The sequence below is a fragment of the Pseudorca crassidens genome, chromosome 1, assembly GCF_039906515.1.
Source record: "Pseudorca crassidens isolate mPseCra1 chromosome 1, mPseCra1.hap1, whole genome shotgun sequence".
Classification (NCBI taxonomy): Eukaryota; Metazoa; Chordata; class Mammalia; order Artiodactyla; family Delphinidae; genus Pseudorca; species Pseudorca crassidens.
In genome coordinates this window covers 30497082-30519812 of record NC_090296.1, presented here as the reverse complement: position 1 = coordinate 30519812, position 22731 = coordinate 30497082, and the positions used below count along the sequence as shown (strand labels likewise).

The 22731-nt window shown below is 47.2% G+C and overlaps 1 protein-coding gene across 3 annotated transcripts in view; it reads left to right on the top strand.

The window, feature by feature from the left end:
* The window catches only part of RGS6 (regulator of G protein signaling 6), a 575129-nt gene that overhangs the window by 450326 nt on the left and 102072 nt on the right, over positions 1-22731 (top strand). For all 3 annotated transcript variants that reach the window (XM_067731476.1, XM_067731467.1, XM_067731459.1), the window contains exons 4-5: positions 19298-19348; positions 22327-22433. In XM_067731476.1, coding sequence (XP_067587577.1) covers positions 19298-19348; positions 22327-22433 — 158 coding nt within the window. The remainder of the gene's footprint in view (positions 1-19297; positions 19349-22326; positions 22434-22731) is intronic.

The following is a 22731-nucleotide window of genomic DNA, read 5'->3' as shown; positions in this document are numbered from 1 at the left end:
GCCACGGGAACAAAGGCCTGGAGGCGGGAAACCCCAGATGTGTTGAGCAGCTTGTCTAGTCATGGGCTGAAGTAGACAAAGCTACAGAGGTAGCTGAGGTCATGTTGTGGAGGACTGGCCCAGCTATTGGCACCCGTAGCCTTTGTAATTCATTTGGCTCTTAAGAGGGTCAAGCTACTTGGATTAAAATATTTGACCCTGGGCTTCCCTGGTGGCACAGTGGTTGAGAGTCTGCCTGCCGATGCAGGGGACGCAGGTTCGCGCCCCGGTCTGGGAAGATGCCACATGCCGCGGAGCGGCTGGGCCCATGAGCCATGGCCGCTGAGCCTGCGTGTCCAGAGCCTGTGCTCCGCAACAGGAGAGGCCACAACAGTGAGAGGCCCGCGTACTGCAAAAGAAAAAAAAATATTTGACCCTACTTATTAAGAATCTCTTGCCCCAAATTATTTTGGGGTCCGAAAGTTTACTTCTCTTTGATCCAGATTAATCTCTCTGCAGTCTAGTGCTCCTACTATGACATTTCTCATGGTATTGTAAAGATCTTTGTATTTATCTTTCTCCCTACCAGATGTTAGCTCTTTGAATCCATCCAACTGCTTTCCAAGCTTCCTGCCACCACTTCTAGGTCCCTGAGTGATTCGCACGGTGAGGCAGTGGGCAGGGCGGGGCTCTCTAGTCAAATGCCTGCCTTGTTCTCCAGTGGTGATCCCAGTTGGGCCACCTTTTCTCCTTTTATGCTGGTGGTGGTCCAGGAAATCTCTGCTTTCCTCCCCTTAAGACCTCACCCTGGTCTTGGCCTTGGGATTTTCCCATTCTGTGTTTAAGAGGAGGAAGAATAAAGGATGTTTGTCATTCGTTTTGTCTATCCAACATCTTAATGTCTTGCTTTGATTAGGAAATTCCCAAATAATGAGTGTCATTGGGGGCAAAGACCACTCCCAACTACAGAAGCGGGAAATATTAGACATTCTCTTGCCCAGCTCTCGGTACAGCCAGGACATATGATGTGTTCCAGGCTCTGCCAACCAGATGTGCCCCTGGCAGACTTTGACTCAGGAGCCAGGGATATAAGGGACAGAGGAATTTCCTCCCCAGAGCCTCTTCTGGGCCATGTTGATGGACCTTTTCCAGTTGCCTTGTCTCAGGTCTTGTTTTCCAGTCTTCATCCGTGGCAGGCTCTGTAGAACTCTACATGGTCCAAGGACATGAGAGTTGTCATTTAATGAGAGGGAGACAGCCTCGTCCCTGACCTCTCACCTTTCTGAGGGAAGACGTATCTCAAGGAATAGGCAGCTATGATCTGGGATCATGGCCATGGTACATAAGAGAAAAAATAGTGGAGAAAATAAGACATCCAAGGGTAAGGAAGGCCTGGCATCATTTGCCTTAACCAGATCTATTTATAATTTTTAGTCCACGTCAGAAAACACTATTCTTTCCTTTGTATAGTAACTCATAATACATCCCTGAGGATCCCACATTGTCTTTGTTCCTGTCCCTCCCAGCTTCTCCAGGTGGGCAAAACAGGAGAAAGGTATCCATCTCACTCTGGTTAAAGCATCTCTGCTTCCAGAGAGGGTGGGTGAGTGAGAGCTGTAATCCTGGTAAATAAGCTATGTGCTCCCTTTGCTGGGTTTTGGGTTGTTGTTTATTTTAACAAAATTTCTGTGACCTCAGAACCATGCTTCCAGGCGTAACCACTTGAAAAGGAAGAAATATTTAGCCATATTCTACAATTGCAACTAATGGCAGCCAGTGGGTTACTCTGGAAAGGTAGTGTCATTCCCCATCCCAGTCAGAATGATCATCATTCCACTCCAGCTCATCTGCATCTGGGGAATGGAAGTCTTAGAAATACAAGTGATTGTCTTCAGAATCCCCTGGCGGTCCAGTGGTTAGGGCAGTGCTTTCACTGCCGGGGGCCACGTTCGATCTCCAGTCGGTGAACTAAGATCCCGTAAGCTATGCGGTGCAGCCAGTAATAATAATAAGTGATTGTCTCGTTCTTTTCTTTAACTTTGTACCTGCCAATTCACCACACATAGCTAGACTGGCAAGAGGTGTTTATAAGGTTGAGATTAAGTCAGATATGATAAAGAGGTTTCCTGTAATGCCAATAATTTGCCACATTCTGCCTGTTTTCTGTGTGACCTGTCCTAATTGCCTTGCCTGTGAACAGATCATAGGTTGAAACTAGAAATTACTTCCCTCTCCTAGGCAGCTTGGGGACTAGCCACTATATTTCTTATAGTTTGGTAAGGGTAGTGCAGGGAACCGAGAAAAGCCTAACTATAAATGTCTTTTCGGCAAGAGAGAATCTTAAGTAGGATTTAGAGGAAGCTCATCCTTAAATGGTCTCCTATAACTTTTAAGTTCTGGCTTGAAAAGCCGGAACCACGCCAAATGATTGACTCTAAGCAATGTCTCTGGAGCCAAAGTGCCTGGGTTCAAATCCTAACTTTACAGACCACGTGACCTCAGGCAAGTACCTACCCTCTCTCTGCCTCACTTTCTTCATCTGTAAAATGGGATAATGACAGTACCTGCTTCATCAGGCTGCTGTGCATATAAATGAGTTAACATATATACAGTGCTTGGAACCATGCCTGGCACAGAGTAAACACTATATAAATGTTTGCTGATATTGTTCGCCATGATTCTGTGGCTTTGATTATGTTGTTCTCTCATCCTGGAATGCAGTCCCCCCACTTACTAGCTAATTCCAACTTGTCCTCCAAGATTCAGCTCAAGCAACATCTCCTCCAGCAAAATGCTCCTGGCAGCCAGGTCTGATGTAGTTTCCCTCATCCACGTTCCCAGTTCCTGCAAATGTATCTGTCATAGCACTCAGTGCACTGAAGTACGGTTGTTGGTTTACTGGTCCATCTTCCCCTGATGCTGTGAGCTCCTTGATCATAGGAAGATCTTACTGGGCTTTGCACCCAGCAGTTAACTTAATCCTAGGACATAGAATGAATGGACGAAACCGTACTGAAATCCGTCGAATTCCTAGGTTTATTCACTTGCTCATTTACTCCTTTGGTCATTAAAATCCGCTGAACATCTGTGACGTACCAGGTATGTTTTATAAGTACTTTTTTGTTGTTCTATCTATAATTTCTGTGTCAGCCCTTGCATTTAGCTAGGACAAAGAGAGAAGGTAGATTTCAAGCTATAATTGCTTACAGTCTGACTTTATCAAGAGAAATTTTGGAGACCAAGAGTCTTACTGATAACTGAGTTGCTTCTCTCAAATTCAAACCCCTGTTTTAGACTACAGACTTCACAGCGGGACTCAGGCATATCTGATTAGGAACTTGCAGCTGAAATAGGCGTTAGAGAGAATGTTCTACCTAAAGAATTACTTGAATCCTCTTTTAAATCAGTTGCCACGATACTTTTAAAGCTGTTTATGCTACCGTCTTAGGTATGTTTCCTCACTATGGGTTCAGTTCTGTTTTGAGGAGAATACTTTTCTGCTATGCTAACTGGAGAGCCTTGCGTTTGCGTAACAGCCCCGCCTGGCAGTCTGCCGTGCCGACCCCAGCATCTACTTTTCCTTTCCGCATCAGTAACACTGCCCCACTTTTGGCTAAGCACCCTGTGACTCACAATAAGATTATTTCCCAGAGTTCCTTGTAGCCAGGTGTGGTCAAGTGACTGAATTCTGGTGTCTGAGTCATGTGAGTATACGTGTCCTGTTGCAGCTACAACAAATTCCAAATTTAGCAGCTTAAAACAGTACAATACAAATGTATTATCTTGCAGAGCTGGAGGTCCAAAGTCTGAAACGGGCCTTAGAGGAGTAAAGGTCCTGGAAGAACTATGTTCCTTCTGAGCCTCTAGGGAAGAATCCGTTTCCTTGTCCTTTCTGGCTTCTAGAGGTTGCCTGCATTCCTTGACATGTGGTCCTTTCCTCTGTTTTCAAAGCCAGCAGCTAACTAGCGCTCTCCCCACCCCATCCCCTCTCTCTTCCTCCACCCCTCCCCATGAGCTCCTTCGAATACACACACGTGTGGGAGCCCACACACACCTCTGCTTCTGTCCTCACTACTCCTTCTCTCCCTGACACTCCTATCTCTCTCTCATAAACAGCCTTGTGATTACATTGGTCCCACCTGGATAATCCAGGCTAATCTCTCCATCTTGAGGACCTTAATTTAATCTTACCTGCAAAGTCCTTTGTGCCATGTAACGTAGATACTCACAGTTCCGGGTATGAGGACATGGACATCTTTGGGGAGCCGTTACTGTGTGTGTCACAGTATGTGAATAGAATATGGAACTTCCGGAAAATACGCTTCATATGCTTCTCACCTGGGAAAGGCATTCTTTAGCTCTTCTGCTTCTCCTTCTTCCTCCTGCCTGAAGCTGGGACATGATGGCTGGTGCTTCAGCAGACATTTTGAACCATAAGGTGACCTTCGGGGTGAAAGTCAAGCACTTGGAAAATGGAAGAGAAACATTAAAGTATGGATTCCTGAGGACCCCATGGAGCCACCTCCAGACTTCTTTTACCAAATATACTTCTATCTTGTTTAAGCCACTGTTATTTTTTTTTTTTTTTGCGGTACGTGGGCCTCTCACTGTTGTGGCCTCTCCCATTGCGGAGCACAGGCTCCGGACGCACAGGCTCAGCGGCCATGGCTCACGGGCCCAGCCGCTCCGCGGCATGTGGGATCCTCCCGGACCAGGGCACGAACCCGTGTCCCCTGCATCGGCAGGCGGACTCTCAACCACTGCGCCACCAGGGAAGCCCCTGCTGTTATTTTTTTTACTGAAATGTGCATCTGAACCTAATCCCAATCCCTCAAAACTATCCCCAACTCTCTCCTTAATAAACTCCAAGTCAAAAAATAAATAAATAAATAAACTCCACGTCTGAGTCTCTCAATCTACTACCCTCCCAATGGCATGAATATGACCTTTGCTGAGAAAATATTTTAGTAAAACGGACAGTGTGTTTATCGTGTTATCTGATCAGACACCAGCCTTTAGTTCTGCCTGCATGCTGAGCCGTGCAAACCTCAACATTGATCTGGGCTTTTAACATTCTTTCAAACGTTTGACCGTATTTGACTGTCATACCACCTGGAGAATCAGGGTGGGCAGGAATGGGCTACTGACATACCAAGTTCTAGTCCTGAATAACTTAAAATGGGGCATGTGTTGACCCCCTCTTCTTCAACATACGTGTAAATGATCTGCAATAGCAAGCAGCAAGCTAACTTTCCATCCCAAAGATCTGGCCTGTTTTACTCTCAAGATTCAGAAGCCACCCTGAGGAGTAACCAGCTCCAGCCAAACCAACGTCTGGAAGAAAAAGCAGCACAGTGACGACACCAAAATGAAAATCACTGATTTTGGCCCCCATTCTTAACTCTAGTCATCAGGTCTTCCTTGAAAATCTGCAGTGAGTCAGGGAGGCACAGCTGAGGGGACGGGGTCTCTCTCTTTAAGGACCCTGTATGTGCTAATGGAGAGACAGGCCAAGAAATGAGAGCACTATCCTTTACTGTTTTATTATTTCCAGGAACCATAAACTAAATTCTCTGATCACTTAGAGCAGCCGTCCTTCCCTGGCATTCTTCATATGGCTCTCTCCCATTCATTGTGTGAATCTTGTATTCTCTTTATTAATTCTAGCAATATCATTAAGTATTCACTGCCTCAAGTCTAATCCATTTTGGAAGAAGCCAGCACTTGGGGCGGGGGCGATGATGAAGAAATGGGTCTAGAAAGCATAAACTCATGATGGGTTTTATATTTAGTCTGTCCTTTTCCTAGTTACAGGGTTTCTCCATTTGAAACGTTCTCAACACGTTCTCTGAACAAAAGCCAGATTCTCTTGGTCTGGAGTTGATGCGAATGAAATGAGGCTTGCACGTTAGAAAGACGACATTCCACCCCAGAGCCTCTAACCCGGGTGGGATCTGGAGCTTGAAGTCACTCCCAGGCTGTGTTCACCCAGCAGTGCTCGGCCACGGGCCAGCTCCACAGTCCCACAAGGTGCTTTCAGGGAACTTAGTGACAGAAAAGCCAGAAAACGAGTTTAAACTTGTTATAAATCAGAAGAGAGCACAGAAACCCTTAGCTGTCTCTTTGGCTTGGGCGCTGGGCAGAGCTGTCAGGTGCTGTACATGGTGGTAAGTGTCAATTTTTCCCTGACGTGAGCAAGAAAGGGAGGTTGCTCGAAGGGCAGGTTCCGAGAGGGCCTGGCGGAAGGTCCAGAGTTTGAGCTCATTTTTCTTGCTGTATCCCAAGGAAGGGGAATGGATCGCAGGATAAGTCACAGAAGAGAGAAGCCCAGGCGTTCAGGGTAATGGAAGGCATTCCAGAGTGAGGGAGGGCAGGCTTGGGTCCCCTGCCAGCTGTGCCATTGCCAGGCCCAGGGCTTGGCTCCAATGCTGCTCTCTTTTCTCAGTCAACATGTTCTCCTTGGGTGACCTCACCCAGCCTCGCTGCTTAAGGGATGTTCCTACACACCAGTGACACCCAAATACTATCTCCAGCCTGCTCTCTCCCTGAAAACCCAGCCTCCTATGTCCACTGGCAGACTTGACATCTCCACTTGGATGGCTACAGTATATGTCTGTCTCAGAACACGGCCAATAATGAACACAGGTTTTCTCCCCAACCTGCTTCCCCATCTCAGGTAGGCTAAGCTCCCCCTGCATCCAATTAGTCAAGCTAGAAGCCAGAAGTCAAGCCAGACTCCTCTTGTTCTCACGCTCCGTATCCCGTGCATTAGAGGGGACCAGGAGCCCTGCCTCTGAGACAGACCCGGGACCCATTTGCTCCTCTCCATCTCGCTGCCACCACAGAGCCCAGCCAGCATTAGATTTCTCACCCACTGAAAACAGGTGCTGGCTGGTCTCCTGCTTCTCTTGGCCCTCTGCAATCCCTTTTCCACCCAGCAGCCAAAGAGATCATTTAAAAACACACAAAACCCTCCCCTACTCCAGCCCTCCAGAGGCTTCCAGAGGGTGCGACCCCTCCCTCTCCCATCTCCCCTCCAGGCGCCCGTGCCTTCCTTCTGCAGGTTCCCACGTCACTGCTGTTCCTCCAGATGCACCACTGCATCCTTCCTGCTGCTCAGGCCTCCGTGTAAATGTCACCTCACTCACCTCCCTGTCTTCACAGCCCCCAGTCCCCTCTCCCCGTCACCCCATTTTGTCTTCACTATTGCACTGTTTTTTCTTACCTAAATGCCGGAGACAGAAAAGGAGTTAGGGATTTCAGGAGGAAAGAGTGCGGCAGGGAAGGCGGGCGGTGTGGCTTGGCTGCCACCTGCTCCCCCGTGGGCTGTGCCCCCGTTTCCTACTGATGAAGTGTTATCCGGATCCCGCCCCCGCCCTCAGCAAGGTCAGGACACACAGGCCTCTGACCGGCTCCTGTCACTCCTGCCACTGCTTCTGTTTTGTGGTCCTCAACGCCCACCCCTTCAGACAGCCAAGTCCCAAGGACTCAAGGCCGTTGCTGGGAGTGGGGTCAAGGGGGAGGTGTCCTTGGAGGCAAGATGGCAGCAGGCCCCAGAGAAGCCCAAGGCCGCACCCTCCCCTGAAGGACGACAGGGAGGGGAAACAGTGGTGGTGTCCTGTGCATGAGCCCCTCTGGGTTTGGGGCGCCTCGCTGAAGGCAGCTGAGCAGGGATCTGGGACGGTAGCCAGCAGCAGAGGTGTAGGGGATGCAGGCTGACCAAACAGTTACATCACCTCCCAAGGCCAACTGCAGGAAGGGACCACAGCACTGCTGGCAGTGGCCATGAGGCCCGGGTTGAGGGAGGGATGGGGGGAAAGGCCAGCATCCTGACGCCAGGAAGGCATGAGCTCATTCCCTGGCAGCTCTGACATCATCTCCCTGTAGCTTTTAAGCCTGATTCTTTTTCTGATTCATGCTTGACTCTCAGCCCCTGGTGACTGGCTCAGTGCTTTGCACCTAAGTGACGCCAGAGCGTCACTGTGTGCTGTGACTTTTGCCCTTCTAGGACTCTTTTCCCTTTCACAGCGACTTGCTGTTCCAGTCTGCATATAAATGTTAGCTGTCACGTGATGCCATTGGTGTGGTTGCTTTGGATGGCTTTGTTCTTGGCCATACATCCAGTGCTTTCCTCCTCAATCTTCTGTTTCTCACTGATCCTAAGCACCTCCTTCTCTGTGAACCTTCTCCCGACACTGGGTGGGCTGGAATTACATGCTCTTTCTGTGGCCCAAAGCATCCCACAAACACTCCAGTCTAGCCCTTGCAGCCTGCCAGTGCCCTTTTTTGTTTAAGGACAGAGCCGTCTTAATCATCACTGCAGATAAATGAATGAAAGTGGTCCAGTCAGTAGTAATGGCAGTAATAATAATGATGATGATAAAGCCAGCACATGCTGGTCATGTGCTCTGCACTGAAGGACATAGGGCTGAACTTTTTACAGGAATCATCCCATGCCCACACTCTCAGACTGTGCTTTTATCATATCTTAGAGAAACTGAAGCTTAGCAAGAGTAAGGCACATCCCCAAGGTCACAGAGCTGGCGGGAGGGGAAACCTGGATTCAGACACAGGCTGCTTGCCTCGTGGCCACTCCTGTGGGAGATGCCAGGCTAAGGGCTTGGCTGTAGCTGGGATGGAGAAGGAGAGATGTTGGGGTTCCTTGGGGTTCTTCTGACGTTTTGCCTCAGGAACTGGAAATTGAACTGCGAGTAGATCCCCTACTGATAGAGAAGGTCCCAGACCAATTTTTAAAAGGATGGGTTCATTCATCTCAATGAAACAGAGAAGCTTGAGAGATGGAAACTAGAGCCAGCTCTGAACTGTCTAGTCTAGGCCTGCAGCACAGGCCCAGGGAAGAGCCGGGAGAAAGGCTTGATTCCTACTTGAGGCTCTCTGATCAGGAGATCAGTCCCAGGCCACATTCCACTCTGGGCTGATAGAGGTGTGTATCACCTATAAGTGGAAAGGAACCAAAATGGCCATTGAGCAGTGTGCCCAGTCGGTACCCAGGACTACGCTAAGTGCCCACCTCCATTTCCTTATTTATAAATACTCATAACACAGTCTGAGGTAGATTCTGTGATCGACCCATTTTGCAAGTGGGTAAACTGGGGCTCAGGGTGGTTGAGTAACTCGTCCAAGGTGATGAACTAGCAAATTGCAGAGCCGGGCGGGATTTGAACCCAGGTCTGTTTACAAAAGCCGAGTGTGTTCCATGAAGCCAGAGCTCCAGGGTACCGGAGCTGGCATTAGTGCAACACCAATCAAGTCTTTGTCCAAGCACCTGTGTGTCCCAGACTCCGCTTGAAACCTGGCCTGCTCGCACTGCCTGCTATGCACACCTTGCCCGTCCCAAGGTGGTGGCAGGTGTCCAGCACGCTCTGCAGACTTAAGCCTTAAAGCACGCTGGGGAAGTGTGTCAGCATTATTCCCTAACAGTGCGGTTAGATGGGTCAGATTCCAGGTAAAGTGACTGCAGCCTGCAGACCTGGGCGTCACAAAGGCTCCCTCTCCTACTCCCCTCAAGAAAGCCTTAACCCCTCAGATGAATTTAAATACAAATGTTCACAAACCACATTTCAGGTTCAAATGTGCACAAATGAGATGGCCATTAGACAACACTGGAAGGCAGTAAAGCCCCTGACACCTTCCAGCCCTCCTGGAAAGGCTCAGGACACCTGGCATTCGCTCACTTCTCCCCAGAAGCTGCAAATCTGCTTATTTGGTTTTCATTTCTGCCTTTGGATTGAGCGCGAGGCGGTCATGGGAGCAGCCACCCGCCGGGAGCAGAGGCTACACCCACAGTGGCCGAGACTCGCCATCTCCCTGCGTGAGGCCCATCTGCGTAGCCGTATCCGACCTCCCCTTTAATAAGCTAAATCCCGGGTGTGCTCCTCCCGGCGCTGGACGCTTTTGATTGACAAAACTAATCTCTCCTCCACCCTCACGTCTGCCGCTGCCTGCATCCTCTTGCAAATCATGTACTTGGCTGCTGACAATTAGATAGAAGACTTGGGATTCGGACGCGGGAGGGTTATGAGGTTATGAATCAATCGTGGGAGCCCGAGTGAGATAACAAACCGGGGGAGCCCGTCCCAGACACCTTGCCGCAACACTCAGAGCCTCCCAGTTGATTTATGAGTTGGTAATAACCTCGCCCAGTCTCCTGCCCCCTATTATTTTTTATAATGTGCGGGGAAGCGGGAAAGTGCCGTCTGAGCCGGGGGGGGGGGGGGGGGGGGGTGTTGGGGTGGGTGCTGGCGGGAGAAAGTCCACCAGGGGGTTCCCGTCGGCCGGGCTGGCTGTCTTTCCTGCTGTGTACGCTGTGAGTCTCTGAGGGGCGCAGTTGCCACGTGCCCGCGGAGGCCGGCAAGCCGATGTGCCTGGCCTGGAAGAAGACCCCAGGGAGGTGGGCCCGGCCTGCCCTGCTTTAGGACGGGATAAGGCAGTGATGCTTGGGTATCACTGGGTTCAAAATGACAGTCTTGTGTGTCTGGATTTAATTGTTCCAAACTGTTTGAGTCAGACTGACACAAAAGCCTCCGGTTTAGAAGGGAGAATCGCAGGCTGGATCAAAGCCAGTCGCAGGCAGTTTGAACTCTGCAGCCTGGGAGCCAGTGAGGCCAACAGCAAGGACAGGTGAGAGGAGGAAGGGGCACCAGGTCTTTCTGCCTCGAGAAGAGAGTTGAAGACTTCACCTCTCCTTCTACTCGTTGTCCTCTCTAGGTGCCGGCCAGGGTTGAACGAGGAGGAGGCAGTTCAGATTGCTGCCTAATGGGTTTTGTTTTTTTTTTTTTTTTGGAGGTATAGTTGATTTACAATATTGTGTTAATTTCAGGTATACAGCAAAGTGATTCAGATATATATATATATTCTTTTAAAATTCTTTTCCATTAAAGTTTATTACAAGATATTGAATATAATTCCCTGTACTATGCAGTGAATCCTTGTTGTTTATATATTTGCCTTATATATATATACATATATATATATATATATTTTTGCGGTACGCGGGCCTCTCACTGTTGTGGCCTCTCCCGTTGCGGAGCACAGGCTCCGGACGCGCAGGCTCAGCGGCCACGGCTCACGGGCCCAGCCGCTCCACGGCATGTGGGATCCTCCCGGACCGGGGCACGAACCCGCGTCCCCTGCATCGGCAGGCGGACTCTCAACCACGGCGCCACCAGGGAAGCCCTGCCTTATATTTTTTAAGGCATTCATTTGTTGAGACTTAAGATTTAACAAGGAGAGGTGTGGCTTTTGAAAGAAAGTGTCAATGGGTGGAAAACCCTGAACCTCTCCTCTAAAGCAGTAGTTGCAAAAGGCCCAACCAAGGTTGGTGCTGGTCTGTGATGAAGTCTCCATGGGCCATAAAAACGGAGAAAAAAATTTTAAATGTAATGAATATGTGCATATGAATGGATATGTATTATGTGATGCCCATTTGAATATAACTATTGATCAATGAGCGTTTATAAACCCCAGCTTCATGCCAGCTCTTTGCTTGGTGCCAGAGATAAACAGTATAACAGGGTCCTGCTCTCTCAGAACTATAGTTATGGGTTGAATTGTGTCATCCCCAAAATTTATATGTTGTGGTCCTAACCTCTGATAACCTCAGAATGTGACCTTATTTGGATACAAGGTTGTTGCATGTGTAATTAGTTACGATAAACTAGTTTAGGGTGGGCCATGATCCACTATGCCCTTATAAAAAGGGGAAATTAGACACAGAGGCATACATACAGGGATAACGCCACGTGAAGGTGAAGGCAGAGATGGGGGTAATGCTTCTACAAGACAAGGCACACCAAAGACTGTCAGCAAAGCATCAGAAGTGAGGGGAGAGGCTGAGACAACTCCCTCACAGCCCTCAGGGGAACCAGCTCTGCCCACACCTGGATCTTGGTCTTCCTGTCTCCAGAACTGTGAGACAATACATTTCTGTGGTTTAAGCTGCTCAGTTTGTGGTACTTTGTCAGGCAGTCCCAGGAAGCTGATACAGAGAGGGAAGCAGACACTGACCAAATCATCACGCTGTAGATGTCTAGTTCCAAACCCAGATAAGTGCTCCAAGAGAAGGTGCTCACTTCCTGGAAAATGTCCTCCAGAGGAGCAAAGCCGCAAAAGCTGCCAGGCGGGGGTCCCACCCCCTCCACGAGGCCCTGTCAGCCTCCTGAAGTTTGCCTGCTGCAACTCCCTCCTTTGTTTCTCCTTCTGTCCAACAAGCTGTCCATCAGCAGATCCCTTCCTGAAAGCATCAGAAGACATTTGAGATTCTCTAAGGCCTAAAATGAAGAAGCAGGCAAATGACAAGAAGTTCAAGTTGCTGCTGCTTCTCTGAGCCACGCCGATGACTTGGTGAGACACTTGGCTCCAATACGAATGTAAAACACAGACTCTCTCCGTAGCTCATGTGTGTTTTGCTTACTATGTTCCAGGAGCTGTGCTGGCATTGCACATATAGCATCTCCTTTAACCCCAGAGCCTAAGCAGCAGGTCCTTTTATTACTGTCCTCATTTTCATATGAGGAAATGAGGGCACAGAGCAGGTAGGTTATCTACTAATAAACAGGCCATTTCAGCAAAACCATGGGCCAGGCTTTTGGAGAGAGTTTTGTATACGTGACCTTGTTTTATCCTGGAAGTAGGTGGGATTTCCCCCAGGTGACCCATGAAAATGGAGATTGGGGTGGGTGGTAATTAAAGGACCTGCCCAGGATCACACAACTTGGAAATGGCATACCATGAGTTGAGCTCCTATCCGCCTGACTTTATAAACAATGTGCTTTATTGCTTCATATGCTTGGGAAGCAAGTGTATATCTGTTAAATTTGTCACCATTTTCCTTGGAAAAACTCAAGCCCATTGCCAAACAATACCTCTCAAAAAATGCCACTAGACTTTTTATCACGCTAGTTCTGCCACCTGTATTTCCTTCTATCTACTGCCCGCTATTCGTTGTGTCCGCCCCCTCCAAAACCCAGTTGAACATTTGCTCACAAGCTTTCTCTGCTAGCTAATTGTGCATCTTTTATTGTTTTTTAACAAAGTCATAAAAGAATGGTCTAAAGTTGTTAAAAACTTCCCTACTTAGGGTGTCCTTCAATTCATCTGCAAAATGGAGATAATAATCTATTTACACCATATAATTATTGTAGTAGAATCATTCCAAGGCTGGAATATAGAAAGTGCTCAATAAATTATTAGCTCAATAGCTGACAGTAATAATTATTATTATCACTGAATTAGTGTCTGTACTTCAAGGAAGAAATAGAGTACAGAAGATAACTTTTCCAATTATTCTTCTATGTACTAGGAAAGTTATTCAGAGATACGGGGGGCAGAATGGTGTAGTGGAAATAATATTTCACATGAGATTGCCCGTATTCCAAGATTGGCTCTATTAGGTACTAGCATGTGACCTGGGGCCTCTCTGGGCCTAATCTTTAAAACAGGTATAAGAGTTATTATATTTTACATAGTTATTGTCAAGATGCTGTGTGACAACAGGGTTAAGTGTCCAGCTGTGGCCTGGTGCACAGTGGGCACTGGGGAATGTCATCCTTCTTGGCGGGCTTTGGCCTGCACGTGGCACCTGCATGCGTGGTGAGGTGGCACAAAGCTACCCGCTCTACTCACAGGTGCAGCAGAGACCTTGGCAGATACGTGAACATCCAATGGAAGACAGAGTCATAACCTTGCCTAAGGAGTACTGTGAGCTCGCTCACGGCAGGAACTGTCTTTTTTTTTTTTTTTGAGGTACGCAGGCCTCTCACTGCCGTGGCCTCCCCCGCCGCGGAGCACAGGCTCCGGACGCACAGGCCCAGCAGCCACGGCTCACGGGCCCAGCCGCTCCACGGCACACAGGACCCTCCCAGACCGGGGCACGAACCCGTGTCCCCCGCATCGGCAGGCGGACTCCCAACCACTGCGCCACCAGGGAAGCCCAGGAACTGTCTTATCCTTGGTTGAGCTCCAGAAAAATAGTTTACTCAAGTGGAAGTGGCTTTCTCCAGTGGGGAGGACTGATGAGTAAGTTATCAATTGCTTCAGTTACCAGAACCATGATATATAAGCTACGAAGTTGCAGGTAACTTGAAATTTGCAGGTGACTGGAAGCCGTCTTTTGTCAAGTTTGCATAATCTAATTTGGGCTCAGATTGATACAAAACTTTGGGGAAAATGAAGGAAGGGTTTCATAGTAGGATCTGCTTGGGTTTTGACTTATTTCAAAAGAAGATCCAGGTATCCCTCATTCTTTAGGGGAGCTTAAAACGCCAGAAGCCAAGCCCAGAATAGAACACTTTTATAGTAAGGGTCTCCCCCAAGCCAGAAAGAACTTTCTGAAATCTCGGAAGATCTTACCAGCTTACTCAAATCCAGTTTATATTGATCTAGAGTTAATACAACTTGGGAAGAGGTCACTGAGTCTCACGCTACCCAAGTAAACAAGTAAGCAAACCCCAGGGAGCGGTGCTGGGGGTCACCCTTTGTCCAGGACTGTGGTGAACAGCCCTATTAGAGTCTACAGAAGGCCACTCCGAGGCTCAGAGCCAGCCAGATGGCCAGATGGCGACCAGTTTGAGGCCCATGACCAAGCCGCCTGCTCTGTACTCCTCAGGAGGGAAGACAGCTTTGCGAGTCCTGCCTTCATCCCTCTGCCCTTTCCCCAGAGTGGAGCGAGAGCACAGGGCCTGGGGCAGCAGAAGGCTGTGCTCCATATACCCTCTCTACTTGGGTCTGTAGCCCTGGCTCTCCACGTTCGCACCACTTCAGGCTCAGAGGCCAATTCTTCCCTCTCTTCTCCTTAACACAAAAGGATTTTTCTCAGTGCAAAAGTAATATATGAATGTTCTATGAACTCCAAATAATAAGGAAATGTAAAGAACAGAAATTTCCCATAATTTGACCCTCGCCTCTCCCCAAGATAACCTAAATTTAACAGTTTAAATATACTTCCAGGGCTTCCCTCGTGGCACAGTGGTTAAGAATCCACCTGCCCATGCAAGGGACATGGGTTCGAGCCCTGGTCCGGGAAGATCCCACACGGCGCGGAGCAACTAAGCCCATGCGCCACAATTACTGATCCTGGGCTCTAGGACCCATGAGCCACAATTACTGAAGCCCGCGCACCTAGAGCCTGTGCTCCACAACAAGAGAAGCTACCGTAACGAGAAGCCCGCAGACTGCAACGAAGAGTAGCCCCCGTTCACCACAACTAGAGAAAGCCCACACACAGCAACAAAGACCCAATGCAGCCAGAAATAAATAAATAAAACAAATAAATAAATATACTTCCAGAACTTTTCTCCTCCACATTTGTATATATCTATACATATGTAAGTAATAGAATACAAATATATATATTTTCTATTGTAAAAATGTCATTTTACGATATACACTGTTCTCAGTATGCTTTTTCATTTAATGCAGTAGGTGTTCAATAAATATTTGTTGTATGGATGAGCCATAATTTATGTATTGAATCCCCAAGTTGTGTCCAAAGGCCCTGCCAATAAACATAATTATAAACACATATAAGACATCATTGAAATACGGGCTTACAACACATACAGAAACATAAAGCATGCCTGCATATAATAAATGTGTACTGAACTATATTAACCATCCATGCAGGTTGTGAAGAAGTGTTTCAGGTGCCCTCTGGTGTATTTCATGGATATTCCTAGTATAAATGTTGATAAATTAGCCTCAAAAAGAAAACTTTCAGCCAAATGTTGTGGGATCTTTGGGAATAAAGAGCAGCTATCATGCACTTGTTCTTAATGTTTTTATACTGGCTTTAAGTCCTTGGCAGGCAGGACAGCTTGGCAAAGGTAAGAACCAGAATCCAATAGTAGTAACAAAAGGCAACAATCAGTTTTAGATAGAACAGAATAAAAAAGTCTGCTGCAAATTCTCATTAGAATAAGAAGGAAAGAATGATTGGGAGAAGGAGGAAAGAAGGAAGAAACGAAAGAGAAAAGAGAAGAATAAAAATGTTTTCTCCTGGGCTTCCCTGGTGGTGCAGTGGTTGAGAGTCCGCCTGCCGATGCAGGGGACACGGGTTCGTGCTCAGGTCCGGGAAGATCCCAGATGCCGCGGAGCGACTGGGCCCATGAGCCATGGCCGCCGAGCCTGCGCGTCCAGAGCCTGTGCTCCACAGCGGGAGAGGCCACAACAGTGAGAGGCCCGTGTGCCACAAAAAAAAAAAAAAAAAAAAGTTTTCTCCTGATGGTTATTTGGACTATTCTTGCCTGGTTCTACAGTGTAATAATTGTAGGTCTTATAAAGGACATAATATTATGACAGATTTCCCTTCCTTACTTGTTCCTGAGGCTGAACCTGCAACGGTTTACTGCCTGCTCACAAGGCTGAGGCTGGCCCTTCCTGGATTAGTCCAATGAAGCCTAAAATACCCCACGCCCACGAGAATGAGACTGTCCACAGCCCCAGACATCGTTGTGTGTGCTCAGGTCCCCCAAGCAGTGCCCATGCCTGTCAGGGATGGCGGTGGCGTGGGTGCTGCTACAGACTGAAGACAGTGGCCTGGACAGCCAAGGGCAGCAGCCCAGCCCCACTAGGGCCTGAGGATGGTTACACGCGTCCCCAGATGAGACAGTGACTGTCATGGTGGCTACACCAGCGACAGGAAACCCAGGTCTGTGGTTCCCGCAGTGCTAGGCGAGAAGGCCCGGAGCTTTTGTGACTTTCACTTCTTTACCAAAAAAAATGCTTACATGTGATCCTTCGGCTCTGTGAATGCAAACTGGAGCCTGGGGGACTGGGAAGAACAATTAGGCCGGACATGAGTGCAGAAAGCCAAAGGGGGTAGAAACCCAGACAATGGTACCGAAGGCTGGGGTGAGGTGGAGGGGGGAGCGGATATGATAGCAAGGAAGGAGTTTCAATGTGAATGAATACTAATTAGTGACATGGATATTAATGATGACAGTAATTAACAGGGGAAAGGAAGGGCTGTCATTGTCCCAGGGTGACTAATCAATCTTGGCAGGTGATAAATAATGGTGCAGCAAGCTCAGCAGAAAGATAATCCTCTTGCCCGGGGGAGAGCTGTTGCTGATGCTGGAAACCTCTCCGTTTCTAGGCAACCCACAAAAAAAAGGACTGTTTTTCTTTTGAGGGAAAAACAGGTTAGAGTCTCTCCCCCCAACCCCCAACTCGGGATTACAGTTTGTATTTGATTTCTGCTTTGTTCTTCATTTCCTAGGACAAATGTTGAACTTGTATAATTTGGAGGAAGTGGACACACACACACACACACACACACACACACACACACACGGAAACATACTCTCCTTTTCTCTCTAAGAATGTGAATGAAAAGGAGTGTTTTTGATCCAAAGTTTAGTTCATAGATGCCATCTGGGAGAAGGAGTGGGGAAATGCTTAGAAGTCTTGCTTTTGAGGTTGAAATGCAGGGAACTTGCAGGGCCATGTCAGTGGAGGCTAGTCCTGGGATTGGGGGACAGCACAGAAAGGGCAGGACAGTCTACTGTGCAGGGTTCATTCACCTTCCAGAGAGCCAGAGAGAAACAAAATATCTAGGTACTCAGGCCTGTACTGGTCTCACTTCTGAACCCCAGTCAAATTTCTGAGCAATTTTAATCCTGGAAAAAGGGCAATACTCGTTCAACCCCTCTGCTGGGGTTTCCAGTGTTTTCGCTGGGAGTCCATCCCAGGAGAGCTTCTGGCACTCCCTCTCCCTCACGCCATGCCTCAGACCCATGACAAGACTCGGATATCTAGAAATGCTGCCCTTTTCAGGCTGTTTTCCATCAAACGTTTCATCCTGAGGTGACAAAGCCACCTTTGAAGATCTGAACTGGTTTAAAGTGAGATTTTGGGGTGACAAAGGTAGATTGCACAGAAGTTCAGAACCTCCCAGAAAATTGGACTCCTCTACCCACACATGAACTGCACTGGCCTAAGAACACTGGTTCTAGGTGCCACATTTAAAGGGAGGCAAACAAAAGCAAATATATTCTGAGAATTGTGAACAAAATGAGGAGGGACCCCAGATCATGTCATCAGAAGAAACAGCTGAGGAATCCAGGCATGTTTCACCTGGAGGGGAGGAAACTCAAGGAGAACATTGATAATACATTGGACTGACTGTCCAAATAGTTGAAGGATTGTCTCAGAGTGAGAGGTCTGAGTTCGTTTTTCTGTCATCAGAGGGCAAAACTAAGACCAAAGAGAGGAATTCAGAGAAGGGCAAATTTCTGTGGAGAGAAATCGAAGATGATTTAACTGGGACAGGTTGGCCAACAGGAAATTTGTGAGTTTCCAGGCACTAGGGTTTTTCCAAATGGAAATTACAGCACCTCTTGTCCAGGGTGTTGTGGATGGGGCTTGTGTATTGGCTAGGGTTGGAGTAAATAAGCTTTAAAAGTCCCTTCTGATTCTTAAGATTTTATGTTAGTTATGGCATTACTAGATGCCAAAACAGATAACCCTCAAATATCCGGGGCTCAACATGACCAAGTTTATTTTTCAATCAGGTCACCCAAATGGGCCTCAATCTTCATGTCTGTTCAGGATCCCAGGCTCCTTCCACACATGGCTCTGCCCTCCCCATGGCCCCTGGAGTTCTCTCCATTCAGCCAGCAGATGGAGATGAATGGTGTGGAGTGTGGAGGGTCACACAGGAGTTTTATGGTCTGAGTCTGGAAATTGCTTATGGCATTTCCACCCACATTCCATTGTCAGAACTCAGTGCATACCCAGCTGCAGGAGAGTCTAGAAATGTAATCTAGCTGTGGCCCAGGGGATAGAGGAGAGAGGTTTTGGCGAACACATAGAAGTTTCTCCCACAGACACAGGGGCTTATTCATTCCGGATGAGCCCAGGCCAGAGGAAATTAGAGATTTTTTTCAGGAACCTGTGAGGTCATCTGTGTTGGGCAGGCCTCGTCAGTTGAGGATAGTGAGATAAAAGGAGTCTCCTCCCTCAGGAAATGGTCTGGGGCCAGGCGTGATAAGACTTCCTCTAGCCTGTCATCAAAATATGTATTCTCAGGAAGGCCCCTCCAGAAGCGCCCTAGGGAAATGTGGATACAAGACCATCCTGAGTCATCAGAAGTGGACTTTGGGGGGGAAATAATGGGACTGTGACTACAGAAGCATACTAATGGATGGAATGGGTTGGTTAGGATGGAAAAGTGTCACTATTACCTAGCTCTCCAGGTGTGTGCTAATTGGAATTAGGAGTCTCTTGGGTAACCATGTTTCTTCTGGCACAGAGTTAAACATCCATGAGGTCTTCAGTTGACATTGCTTTATCCTTGCAGGTACTGACATTGTGCAGTGGCTTATGAAGAACCTCTCCATTGAGGACCCAGGTACCTGACCCTTGACCCTGACTTTACCCCCATGATATTAGTGACCAACCCACAACCAAATTCCAAACCAGATTCTCCTGCCCTCCTGAGAACTGGGCTTATACATGTGAATTCCAAGATGTAGAATCCCTCTATTTACAAATAGAATTAATTTATTTTCTCCACTGAATTCCTATCTTTAAATTTAAATCACCCTTGGAGGAAATGAGCAACTATTTAGAATGCCAGAGAGCCCAATACAATAACATGGGAAATGAGATGGACTCTGGTTAGCCACAGCAATTAAAGATAAGTTGTAGCACAGTCGTCACGGAACAGCCTTCTAGAGCCAGCTCTTAAAATTAGATTGCCTGATCCACAATTAAGAGGTTTAATTATTCGCTAAGACTCCTTCTCTTCTCTGCTTCTGCAAGAAGTGAAGGAATGATTTTTTTTTCAGCTTTAATTGTGCGATGCAGTTACCTCACCAGGAAAGCAACAGCAAACCCTGGCCAGTAAAACGGTTTCCAAATCTGTCCTCCCACCAGCAAATAAGCAGTAAAATTTATTTTCATAGCAGAATTAGAAAATGCAGGGTTCCAGAGTAAAATGAAAATTCTAGATGAGAAAACTTTTCTGAATTTATTATATACTCCCCATCTTAACTAAGTATTCTTGCTGCCTGAAGGTCATATTTACAGACATCCACTAATGTATTCCGATGTTCTTGGGGATTAGACCTATTTGCCTCAAATTGAATGCCCTTCAATTGCTATGCTTTTTAAAGATTTTTTTCAAGTGCCCATTCTAGGTGTCTGACCTTCAGCTGTGATTCCTTGCCGGGGTCAGTATGTCAGCTCGGTCATTCCTATATTTTAATCTGATGCTCCTAATAGACTATTGACTATGAAACAATACAACTTACATAGAGTTCAATTAAACATAGGCGCCAGAAATCTGAGTGCCAGAAAAGCAGGTCATGAACGGAACACTAGCCTTTTTCCCCATCATGATTAATGGCCACTTTCGTGAGTAGTGGAAATTCTTAACTCTAGTCAAGTTCTTAATCCTCAGGGGGAAACTATGAATGCTAATCCTTTTAAGGAAAAAAAACACAAATCAACTACCCTACGTGTTTGCCTTACACAGCCTGGACTTCTGATGGTCCACTTGTGAAAACTGGACTGAATAAGTCTCTACCAGTTCATTTACATGTATGTAGAGTCACCCTTCTTCGTGGTGGTCTCTTCTCTTCCAAGAGCACTGTTTTCTTTGCCCTTCTAAAACAGTCATCCTATTTCTGACAAGTATTTTATCGTTATCATCAGTGGTGATAGTAGCAGCAGTAATGGTACATTCAGAGAACCCTGAACCCCCTAGTGGTAGAACAGGCTTCAGGAATCCACTGGTGCTGGTACGAGAAGCTTCTGTGAAAGGTCCCGAATGATAAGAGTCTTATCTATGACGGTCTATTATACTTTGATGCCCTTGGGAGGACATGAAGGTGTTGGGACCTGTCTGGGCTTCTGAGAAGTAGATGAGCAGGAGAAGTTAAGAACAATTCACCAGCAGAAATGAGGCAAACAAAAGCCCTGGGAAGGTGGGTATCCAACATCTCTTCTTCCTTCCCATCTGCCACATCTCCAAGCGAAAGCCTTTTGAAGAATGAAGTGAGACTTCTAGCTCCTAGATTGGTGACATGAAAGTCCCCTTCTTACTGGATTGTACTCTTCCTTCCCTGGAGAAGGAGCAGTTGCAGGTGATGAAACTTCCCTTTTCTGCTGGACCCATGGTTCTTGAAGCATATAGACTTCAAAAGCCAGCTGGTCACCACTAAGCAAGTAAAATACAATTCCATTCATTCTGATTCTCCCAGTTACAAGTGTACACTCCTTCCAGAGGAGAAGAACAGGTTCTAACTATGCAAAATGGCTGGATTATATACAACCTCTTGAAAGTTGTAGCATTGTCACGGAACAGCCTTCTGGAGCCAGCTCTTAAAATTACATTGCCTGATCCACAACTGAGGTTTAATTATTTGCTAAGACTCTTGAAGAGTTTGCAAATAAAACCAATACAAGTCACTTTGAAAAATTCAGAGCTTATGAAATTAATAATTCCTAGAGACTCCCTGAGTGTGTCAAATAATTTCTACAGCCAAAAATTAGTTTTTATCAGTTAGAGTACTTTTATATTTGTGCAAGATTATCATGTATGATAGAACCATTTAGATTTCTTTTTTCTTAGCTCTGCTCAGAGTAAATAGAAATTTGTAACCATTTATGTGAATCTATTTATGGCTGGTGCTAAAGTAACAAAACAACAGGTTGATTGTGGCAAAAATATAAGTATTTCTATTAGGTTGGCCTCCCTGGGCTACTGCCCACCGCACTGCCTGCCCATCCTCCAATTCTCTAAGATACTGAGCTTTCCCTCTACGTCCGTAAAAGAAGGGTAACACACTCCTCATCGCTGGCGGGACTGTCATGTCCGGAAATGCAGTGTGAGTCCGAAGACTCTATGGGCTGCGTGCTCATTGCTGGTGGTGACTTTAAAAAAAAAGAAAGGATGAAACTAAAAATATGAATCAGGGCTGCCAGCACTTACTGAGCACTTACCCTGCACCAGACTGCTAAGCACTTTATGTGAAGCATCTCATTTAATTAAATACAGGCTTATCCACACCAAAGCCCATGGTCTTAGCTGGGAAGGTGGACTTTCTTCTGGAAGCTTTAGGGGCATTAACAATGTCAGAGCTAGGACCCAGGGGATCCAGACGCATGTGGCCCTCCCCAACCATTGACATCTCCCCCCCGGCCCAGTGCAGCCCTATCGGAAGCTATCAATCAGCCAATCATGCAGTGATCTGGGGGTGATGATAGTTGACTTCCGGTTGCCTTTCTGCTCCCCCCACCCCGCCCCACTTACATTTCAGCTAAGTAGCCCTGCATTCTGACAGCTTCCTAATTACGTCTCTGTCTTCTGCCCTGTCCCTGAAGTTGAAGCAATACACTTGGGAAGCCTCGTGGCTGCCCAGGGCTACGTCTTCCCAATCTCGGACCACGTTCTCACCATGAAGGACGATGGCACCTTTTATCGTTTCCAGGTAGGGATGCAGCTTGTCCTCCTGAAGAAACTTTTCTCCTCATCATCATCTGATCTCAGATTAGAACTACCTAAAAAACTGACAGTATTTAAGGGAGCAACCCTTACCTCCCACCAGCACTGGGACAACCAAGCGAACTTTTGTCTGGGCCATTTGTTGCCCTACCCGCATAGTAGTAAAAATCCCTCATGGAGAACCTACTATTCACTGTGTGCTTTACACATTATCTCATTTATTCTGAAGAACAAACTTTGGGGGGATTAGTGTCTCCCATTTTACAGTTGGTAAAAGTGAGGTA